The 10,999-nt window shown below is 34.8% G+C and overlaps 1 protein-coding gene across 2 annotated transcripts; it reads left to right on the top strand.

The window, feature by feature from the left end:
- Nucleotides 1-250: 250 nt before the first annotated feature.
- LOC148063510 (homer protein homolog 3-like) lies at nt 251-9,822 on the top strand. Of its 2 annotated transcripts, none has more exons than XM_087810747.1 (10): nt 251-423; nt 514-562; nt 1,553-1,709; nt 2,948-3,079; nt 3,139-3,243; nt 4,887-4,999; nt 6,050-6,206; nt 8,029-8,136; nt 9,315-9,395; nt 9,459-9,822. In XM_087810747.1, exons 2-10 carry the CDS (start codon nt 540-542, stop codon nt 9,642-9,644), a joined length of 1,062 nt encoding a protein of 353 aa, XP_087666873.1. In that variant the 5' UTR covers nt 251-423; nt 514-539; the 3' UTR covers nt 9,645-9,822. The 2 variants fall into 2 exon arrangements, with proteins under 2 accessions (XP_087666873.1, XP_087666872.1); XM_087810746.1 differs by having other exon boundaries at nt 4,866-4,999.
- Nucleotides 9,823-10,999: the final 1,177 nt, after the last annotated feature.

The raw sequence follows: 10,999 nt of genomic DNA, 5'->3' as shown, positions 1-10,999 counted from the left end.
TTGTATTTTCTTTGGCACATTTCTGAGTAAGAAATAGTTGTTTTATTACATTAATTTATTTTAAACTTAAGTGAAAACTTGTAGTCTTAAGAGATTTGATAGCCACTCCAGATTGACAGCAGTATCGGACCAATCAGCGTCCGATCCTGCTGCTCGCCGGTACCACAGATCCCGCCTCCTGCAGCACAGACCCGGCGGCAGGTGGTGGTCGAGCAGTGGAGAGAGAACGAAGAGGGACTCACTGGCTTTTCATTTTTTTTTCCTTCCTTCTCCGTCCAGAAAATCTTCCACAAAAATTGTTTAAAGTGGGATTTTTTAGGAGGCTGTGAACTCCCCGGAAGTGGGACTGGACTCCCCATCATCCGCAGAACAAACCGACTGTTTAATCCTACATTTATCCTAACGATTCAGGACAGACATGGGGTGAGTTTTTTATTTTTTACATTTAAATAACGCTTTAATTTTGACTCTTTTTCTACACTTATTGTTAAAATTGATTTTTAATTTGAATAGAAAAGGCGCTTCATGCAGACTGTAAGATGTTTCCTCAGCACAGAGAAAGGTAAGAAAATGATGAGCTTTTAATGATAAAAATGAAAGATTCATTTAAGTGTCTCCAGATTTATTTATTTATCCACTAAATAAACCACGCGAAAGTCAAAACAGGGTTGTTTATTTTTTCAAAACACAAACCGACACTTTGGTGTTTTAAAAAACATCTTCAGGTCTAGTTTTCACACTCTCTTATCTTATGTTTGACAGATGTTTGTCTGAAGATTAGAGCAGATCAGCAGGAGATTGTTCCGACTGAAGATGGTGACTGAGGTGTCCATCAAATCACTGTCAGTCTCTGTGACCCCCATTAAGCCCCACAAAGAAACACCCATCTGCCGATGAGGATGAGGGTCACGTGACTGGCATCTCTTGCTAGTTACATGGTTGTTAATGAAAATTCCAGGATAGAAATTCTATTGTCAAAAGTACTGTTTCAATAAAGTTAGGGAAGTTAAATCAAGGTCCCCTATAAGTCAATGTGGCGCCGTTTTTTACAGATGTAGACGTGTGTAATATGCCATTTATTGTTTAAAATTAAATAAATAAAATAGACGATTGGAAGTGTTTTAGGTGCCATTAGGTAATTCTCTGACATAATATCTTTAGAAAACCATTTTAAATTCTAATTTAATGCAGGTTATGTATGATAGAACTATTGTTTTTTTAAATGTCCAAATCTGAGCTTATTTATCAGACCATACCACAGTTTCTCTTCGCGGCTATAATACAAATATATGGCATCAAAATAAAATAAACTGCACTGTAGCGTAAAACATTTCTGACCCAAAAATCTAAATTTGTTACAATAAAAGCATGTTAAAACTCATTGATTACTCTTTAAGACATTAAAGAACATATTTTATATATTTAAAAGCAAGTGTAAATAAGCATTTGTTCATGTGAACCAATAGCAACATCGTCGTCCATGTAACTTGAAGACCTCTTGGGATTATAATGTATATATTTGCGCATCATTATCTTGTGGTTCCCCCTCCAGGGAGCAGCCCATCTTCAGCACCAGAGCCCATGTCTTCCAGATCGACCCCAACACCAAGAGAAACTGGATCCCTGCCAGCAAACATGCCGTCACCGTGTCCTTCTTCTACGACGCCAACCGCAACGTCTACCGCATCATCAGCGTGGGCGGGACGAAGGTGAGACAACTTTTTTAAACTACAATACATCACTAAGAATTGTTTTGTTGAGAAGAAAAAAAAAACTCCTCACTGGGTTGTGGGTGAAGATTATTAACCAGAGCGTCCAGCCGGGTGGGGAAGGGGATGGAGGAGGGGAGGTCTCTCTGATCTGACCCACATTGCTGTCGGGCAGTTGCCTGGTTAGTGACCCAATCCTGGCTGACGTCTGGCCGCAGCGTAATCTTCACTGCTGCCACCACATCCAGCTCTGGTGTCAGACGTACGGCGTGGAAAAAAGCCGACCGTAGACTCGACGTAATCTTTTGTTGGAGAGAAATCGTATTGTTTGGCTCTGACTTACAAGAGGATCTGTGTATCAGTGCTACAGGATTATGATTCTATTTATCATTTTAAATGTTGAAACTTTTTGTGTTGAAATGTTGTTTTGACGTTGACATTATTAAAAATAACTCAATTAAATCCCTATCTATTTTAAAACGTTGACTTTTTATTGAATTCAATGATATGTACATTGAAAGTTTAAATATGTTGAAAAAAAAATCAAAATAAATTACATTTTCGATTGTAGTGACTAATATTCTAATTCCACTAATTAAAAATACAATTTCTACTATAAAAACAATTTTTTTTACTCCAAGCCTTTAAAAAATATAAATCTTATTTAATAAAATGAAATATAATATATTTTAATTCATTCATATTTTTCACACGTAGCATTTGATATTCCTATTCCAATATTCTTTTTTTCAAAAAGTAATATTTTATTTTACAATATATATACATTTATATATGTTAAAAAATATAGAATTTCGAAATAATAAAATACATATGTATATATATATATAAATATATATATATATATATATATATATATATATATATATATATATATATATATATATATATATATATATATATATATATATATATATATAATATTTGAAACTCTGTAAAAAATATAATTAATTAAGAAAATCTTCGATTTTTAATTCAATTATTAATTTATTAAAAATGTACTTTTCAATAAATAAATTACTTAAATTCAATATCATTAAATGTTTAAAAAAAACAACAGGAAATATTCATAGTTTCAACATTTGAAATGTTCATTTAATTTAATTTAATATAAATGGCACTGATTCTATATAATTATTTATTTCCAGAGAATTGAGTTGCAAATGTGTTCTGTTGTAAACCTAAGAAACATGATTCAAATCATCTGCTTCCCTCTGAAGGCGATCATCAACTGCATCATCACTCCCAGCATGACGTTCACCAAGACCTCTCAGAAGTTTGGCCAGTGGGCCGACAGCCGCGCTAACACCGTCTACGGTCTAGGCTTCGCTACAGAGCAGCAGCTGCACCAGGTGCGACCTCAGGTTTTCTTCTCGTCTCTGGTGACGTCCTAACATCGCTGCTGTGCTAGTTCTCTGAGAAGTTCAAGGAGGTGAAAGATGCAGCTCGTCTGGCCAGAGAGAAGTCGCAGGATAAAGAACTGGCAAACTCTGCCCTGAACATCGGCGTCCCTCAGGTGAGTGGAAGAAGATATTAATACACTAATATTAATATTATTAATAAGTTTTCCTTTAATGATACTGTATTGATATTCAGTGATGTATCATTTTTATTTTTTTAATTCATGAAGCAAATTAAATGAAATACATTTGATCTATTTTTACTTTCTTTAATGTGTTTTTATTCATATCATATTTGATTTATTTTTACCTTATTGAAATTGAGCAATTTTTTTATTTATTTAAACAATGTTTTATTTTAATAGAGCAATCATATTCAATTTATTTATAGTTTCTTAAATGTTTTTTATTATTGTTATCATATTTTATTATTTTTTGTTTGTTAGCGTTTACTTTTTATTTATACCACATTTTATTTTAATTGAGCAATCATATATTATTTACTTTTGTTTTTTTAAATATCATATTTATTTTATTTGGTGTTTATTTGGTGTTTTTTTATTAATATAATTTTTTATATTTTAGGTGTATTTAAATATCTTATTTTATTTATTTTTTTACGTTTTTATTTATTTACGTTAATTGAGCGACCATATATATTTTTATTTTTTATTTTATATATATATATATATATTTATTTATTTATTCTTGTAATGTTTTTTTATATTGTATTTAATTTATTTTTAGTTTCTTTTATGTTTTTTTCTTTAAATCATATTTTATTTTAATTGAGAAATCATTGTCTTATTTCCTTTAGTTTCCTTTGTGTTTTCTCTAATCATATCATATTTTATTTTAACAATTGTATCCTGATTTTTTTTGTAGTTTCTTTTATCATTATTTTGTTCTTTAATGGTTTATATTTCAATGAATTATGTATAAAATAAATTCGATTTTTAAAAATTACAATTGCAGCTAAATCAAACAAATCCTTTGCGATCCCAGTGATGACTGAGGACGAGAGGATACAGTCGACTCCAGCAGATTTTAAAGCTGATGTTTGGACATATTTTGGTTTCAAAACAAATGAAAGCAGTTACGACTTTGCCAAATTCTAAAACACCAGAGTCAAGTACTCGACAATACTACACAAATATCCTTGTTACTACAGTATCGTATCGCCAGATTTCTCCAAATACACATAAGTAGAGCAGAACTCAGTTGGAGTCAGACCTGCAACCTTTGTCATATGGCTGATTAGCAGAAGAAAAGCCGAAGAAAAGAGGGAGTGAGAGGGAGGAGAGAGATGAACTGGGTTACTCGTCTCTGTAGAGAAAGAGGAGAATCTAGGACGACGGTAAAATTATCCCTCGCTGCCCTTCAGCCGGCTGTTGCTTCTCTCTGCCGCCTCGTGTCTCCGGATCGATGGCGAGGCGACTCGAGGGGATCAATCCATGATAATGACCTGTCACTCACAGCTGGAACCCCCCGATTCTTTTAATCCAACCTTTGATTTCAACTTGATGACGGTGTCAGATGTTGAGAAGGTTTGTGGTGAAATCTGTGGTGATCACATGTTTCTTTGTCCCCCCTTTTTTTCCCCTCGTGTGACCCCTCTAGTTCTCTCAGGTGAGTCCACCACACTAGCAACAGGTCATGTGTGTCTTTAGTGTGTCAGCAGAAATGATTGTTTTTACAAAACCTTCCTGGAGAGAGCATTTACTTAAGTGTTTCTTAGGACCTCTCTGACGACCTCCAGTCACCGCCTGTCATGTGTGTCAACGGACCAGAGGACAAGATGTTCCGCAGCCAGAGTGCAGACATCACCCTGGCCTCGGAGAAAGAGAGGATAAAGAAGATGCTGTCGGAGGGGTAATCTTTACACTTTCACTTTCTATCGTCATTGAGATATTTACATTACAAAATAAACCCCCGCCCACTGAAAACTCTTTGTTTTTCTGGAGATTAAATCTTGTTTACCATAACGACGCCCACTCCGCTATGATTGGTCAAACAATCCCAGAAGTCTCCACCTTCAAGGGACTCGTTGTATAAACAAAGGGGGGTGTTATTACAGCTGGCTGGAGGAGGAGTGAAGCCATTATTACGTCATAATGGACTCCGCTCTCGTAACCTCTCGTTTGCTGAAATTTCAGACGGGGGGAACTTTATAAAGTAATAAGTTCAAAACATGGTCATGATGAGAGATTTACTGCATCTTGGAGAAAAAGACTTGAACATTTGAAACCTGTGAGTCAGGAGAGTTGTAAAAATTTGGGTGGTGTTCTGGATTACCATCTGGATCCTGGAACATTTAAAAGGATTCATCGCGCTGCCAAGATGAAGGTGCAGCACTGCGTTCAATACAGAAAATATCATTTTATAAATGAAGCACACTATCAGATCAATGAACTATTATTTGGTTTGAAAATAATTTATAGTGGAATAAGCTGCTTGGCAGAGGTCTGCGACGCTACATCCTCAGACATTGAAGACGCAAGTGTCCTCTAATAAAATAGTACCGTGGAGAGTTGACAGTTTCTGTCAGTTAAATGTAATTTTAACTTAAATATGGTAAAAAAAAATGTAATACATAAAATAAATATTGTTAAAGAAACTTTATTATAATATTAATGTTATGAATTGATTAGTAATGAATTTAAAGTGCATTTAAAATGCTCGACCTGATACTATAAAATTGCATGAAAATTCAAAACATTAACAGATTCTGTCAAATTTTAAGTTGAATCTCTTTTTTTATTCCTGAAAAGAAATATATATATATATATATATATATATATATATTATTTAAAATGCACAACCACAAATGTTAAGGACTCAAATTGACTTAAACAACAGCAAAATAAATGATAATATTTATATAAATATTGAATAAATATCCAGGCTTGAATGTCCCCGCAGGTCCATCTGTGAGATGAACCTGGAGGCCGAGCTCTTCACGCTCCAGGACAGCAACTCCAAGTTGATCGGAGCTCTGCACGAGGCGAACGCTAACGTGGAGCAGTGGAAGAAGCAGCTGGCGGCCTATCAGGTGGAGACGGAGCGGCTCAGAGAGCAGGTGAGCTGCTTCACCGAGGATTCACCTTCGTGAGGAAGACCTCCAGACCACTGCTGCCACTGGTGCATGCTGGGATACAGTGATAGATCAGGATAAGAGGTTTAGAGAATGGCTGGATTAGCTGCTCCATGAAAACCACTGGAAGAAGTTTGACCTTAATAATGTAAAGAACATGAAGAAATGAAATCACTAAAACTCACCTTTATTCACAGCAAGATAAAAGTATATTGAGTGAATCTTAACAACATATTTATAATTCAATTTCTGGTTTTAAAAAAGATAAATGTGCAATAAAAGCGACGTGCGACCAGAGTAAACAAATGTGTTTATTAAAGAAGTTTTGAAATATATTGAACTTGAATTAGACAAAAAAAATTAAAAATGTTTAAAAGGTAACTAAGAAATATATCAATATAATAAAATTGGAAAAGCACCGTTTTAGGTTTGTTACATTCATAGATTGTAATTCAATGAGTCATATTTGTTTTATCTAACATTTGTTGAAACTTTTATTTAATTATATTTGTTTTTTTTTAAACATAAATATCATTATTTTTGAAAAAATACATTCAAAATTGTATATATTGAAAGATTGCTATTGTTTTTATTGAATCATTTATTTGAATAATGTATATATTGAAAGGTTTATTCGATTTTTAGTTAATAATATATTATAGAAATTCGAATATTACCAGAATAAAATAACATAGAGTTTGATATTATAATTCTGATAATTAATATATATATATTTTTTATTATTATTAACCTTTTAAAATGTTATATTTAAATTTGGTATTATTATACAAATATTTGTATTGAACTTTAAAGGCTTAAAAAATATATTTGTAATTCAATTATTTAAAAAAAAGAAGGAAAAAAAGATAAATTCAATAAACAAAGTTTCACAAAATGAAATGTTAAAATAAATAGGTTTGTTAAATGTAATGTTTTATTAAACTGCTCATTTGAATTGAATTAATGTGATTAAAAAATATCAGATAGAATTTAAACCTATTAAATCTTATTTAAAAAACTGCTAAATCTTCGGTCAATTCCCTTTTTCTTGAAAACACTTATTGAGTCTCAGTCGAACTGGTTGTATTTGTTAAGACGTGTGAATGTTATTGGATTCTTAATAATAACGGCATGTTAGCGAGGAATTAAACATTGCTTTTCAGACTCACCTGAGGGGGTCTCGTGAAGCTTTCGACTCTTAATGGGTCTTAAGACCTGAGAGTCGTGCAGATCCGGCTCTCGTCAATAAAAGCCGTTTCCACCTTTTACCGCCTCGACTCCTCCGGGGACTTTGATCGCAACATGTTCTTTATTCCGCTCCATGTTTTTTACTTTCAGCCACAGCTTGTCGTCTATTGATCACTTCTGTTCTGAAACCTTCTGGTCCAGGCTTGTAGCTGAAAATGGTTCATATCTCAGGGGGTGATCTTAAAGAGAGAGGGGTATGTAGGGCAGCGATATCCTACTTTCAACGCCCCAGTTAAAGAGGCGTCACCAGAGGGAGCCGTCGCTCGTGTTTCTCCTGCTGCACAAACTGACTGAAAAACCTGAGAATATATCTTTCCTTCTCATATCTACAGTCCATCTGAACACATCTGGATATCCTTCCCTTTGTCGAGCAGATTACTGATCACATCCAGGTTTAATCTGCTCACAAACATGTCCTCAATTTTCCTCAATGGATTTTGACGTCATGTCAATTTTTTTTAAACTTAATCCGTGATGTGGGAATATGTAACTGTTCGCTCACGTAACTCTCCCGTCACATCTGAGTGTCGTATGACGGCGAGTGTGTTATTGTCGTCAGGTGGCGGAGCTGGAGGCTCACGGAGGTCACGGCCCCAGTGACCTCCTGAAGGACGAGCTGACTCAGTCCCTGGAGGAGCTGGAGGCTCTGCTGAAGGCCAAAGACGAGGTGATTGAGGCGTAGATTAGAGTTTACACATGTTTGAAGACGTGTAGGAGGTTTTATTCGACTTGTTTTATGTTTGTTTATCTTGTTTATTACGTCTGCCAAAGATGTCCTGTGGAAATCTGCCTTTAAAATAACTCAAAAACAGATTCCAATTAAGTTTTGAGTAGATTTAAACCTGAACAAATAAATTAATTCTGATGGTGTTTGGATTAACTAGAGTCCATGAATCTTTTGGTGGATTTGTATAGAATTATACCAGAGCCATTAGAATATTGAGTAGTTGTAGTAGAAACATCTTTTTAGTTTCTTCAAGCGTTTGATTATTATTGTTTTTTAAATAATTTAGTTCTATTATTCTATTTTATAAATAATTAATTGCAATTATTGTTATTCGTTTTTATTGAATCATTTATTTCATTTATATTAAGGTTGAATAGTATTTTTAAATAATATATTTAAAAAAAAATGAATATTTTGGAATTTTATTTTTACACTTTGAGTTCGACATTCTAATTCCGATAATTCAAAACAAATTTGAGCCTTTTTTTTTTTAATTAAATGTTGCTACTATTATACAATCCTTTTTTATATTGAATCTTTTAGTTTAAAAAGAAATTGAAAAATCAAAAGCAATTTGAAAATATTAAACTCTTAAATTAAATTATATATATAAAAAAAAAACAGAAATCCAAACGATCACGAATTGAAATGTTAAAATAAATCATTCAATATTCTGATGTACATCCACGGGTTTGTAACTCTCTGTGGTGGACAGAGCTATTGTCCGTGAGTGAGAAGTGAAAAGTTAGCGCCACCTTCTGTCTCCTCGAGCTCATTGCTTAACACAGTTTTTCAAGTGCTTAAAAAAAGTATCGAATTCCCTTTTGAAATTACTGTTCCACAAATATTCGCTAATAAAAGTCACGACACGTTTGTTATCCTTGTTCATTTACCGTATATTTTGGACTATAAAGGTGCACCGGATACAAGTACAAATATAAATGAAGGGATCAAGAGATCTATCTTTATAACGGAGGAACACTGTTGGTTTTTTAAAAAGAAATGACATGATTTAAATTAAATTAAATTGGATCACGTCGGGGTCACCAATGTGGCCTCCTCAGGTCCTAGTGCCCGCCTGCCTCTTGTATTTTTACTTGATGTTTTCTTCCACGTAGGAAATTCACATCCTGCAGAGCAAGAAGTCGGACTATCACCAGATCGAACACGAGCGAGACGAGGTCATACGCAGGCTTCGGGTGAGCTCGGGAATTCAACCCGGGACCTGAAACCAGCAGCTCATTCTCCCCTCCCTCCCACAGGAGATGGAGATCAGGACCTCCGATTTGGAGCGCCGGGTCCAGAGCTCGGAGCAGAACTTGAACAGCTCTCTGGAGGAGCGCGACCGCGTGGACAATGAGATCCAGCGAGCCATCGAGATCCTGGACATCAAGATCTTTGACCTCAACGACCTCCGGCAGAGCCTGCTGAAGCTCATCGACAAGTAGAACCGTCGCTTTCATGTCGCGCTCGCGTTGCTTTTAAGGAAAAACCTCCACACGATAAAATCCACCTTAAGGTAAGTGCTCGGACAAGGTGCTTGTAGATTTTCATGGTCGCCAGATAAACGGTATCAACAAACGTACTGAAGAGAAAAACACACGTGTGAATGAGTAATAAAGGTTCAGGTTATGACACAAACAAAAAGGTGGCGAAGAAAGTCAATCAGATTGTGTGTATTTTGAGTCCAGTTGTTTCTGTTTGAGAGTCGTTCCACAGATGTCCTGACTTCACTCGCCTGCTTCTCTGGTGCCTTACGCACAGATTCAGAAACTCATGCCTTTCAGCGTTTGTCTTCATGTGATCAGCTGTTTGTTGCCGTCGACGACCGTGTCGAGCCTTATTGAACTGGACTGACCTTCGGGCTGTTGTCACGTGGAAATAAAAGAAAAAATAAAAGAAAAACCTGCTGATATGATATGATGGAGTCGTGTGTGAGCGACTGACATGAGTTCTGTTAGGTTTCTTGAGCTCAAATGAAAAAAAAAAGTCTCCATGGCAACAGCCATTTTAAAACCAAATCTATTTTGTGTGTTTTATAACAGTTACATTAAGGGGAAATGTTTTACTGTTTTTTTAAATTATTGTCACATGTGGAGTGAACAGTACTGGAAAGATATCGTCCAATCATTTGAAGGGACCTCGTCACAATAATTGGATCATGATATGTCAATCAAACCTGTCAATCAAAGAGTCACTTGTCCCTCCATGAGAGAAGAGTAATGCATCGATGCTGTGCAGCTTTGGATTGAACTTTAAGAAACACAGGAGTTGATAATAATAATACATTTGATTTATATTGCACTTTATATTTGAACACATGTTGTGCTACACAGTATAACAAGATTAAATATTTTAAAACACAACAGTACAAGGCTAGACGGTAAGACCTTAATTAAAAATGAGGTCTCAAAACACAACTCATTGTACAACCGGGTAAAATAAGATTAAGACATTTTAAAAACACAAAGGTAAAAGGCTGGAGAGTTGAAAAGGCAGCATGCTCACAACATTTTGAAGAACATCTACCCTTCCTTTAAACGTTTTAAAATGTACATGTTAAACAGTAGGTTACAAAAGGAGTGTGTGTATCAATCAGGTTGTGAATTTTGAACATTTTAAAGAACATCTACCCCACCTTTTTAAAAGAATGTTGTGCATTTTAATGTATAAAGTAAGCAAGAAAAAATTATTTTCAACAAATGTTGATTCATGAATCAAGTGTCTTGATATGAAGGAAAACAACAAACGTCGTTCAGCGACATCTACTGGCAACAGACATTCTCGGGGTTTGGAAAAATGA

The sequence above is a fragment of the Callionymus lyra genome, chromosome 16, assembly GCF_982586985.1.
Source record: "Callionymus lyra chromosome 16, fCalLyr1.hap1.1, whole genome shotgun sequence".
NCBI lineage: Eukaryota > Metazoa > Chordata > Actinopteri > Syngnathiformes > Callionymidae > Callionymus > Callionymus lyra.
Note: the sequence above shows the minus strand (reverse complement) of the source record. Positions and strands in the feature narration are given on the sequence as shown.

Coding starts and splice junctions, on each gene's coding strand:
- LOC148063510 (XM_087810746.1), top strand. CDS start 540: ATGTTTCCTCAGCACAGAGAAAG. Junction 3,080..3,138: donor CAGAGCAGCAGCTGCACCAG/GTGCGACCTCAG, acceptor CTGCTGTGCTAG/TTCTCTGAGAAGTTCAAGGA. Junction 5,000..6,049: donor AAGAAGATGCTGTCGGAGGG/GTAATCTTTACA, acceptor ATGTCCCCGCAG/GTCCATCTGTGAGATGAACC.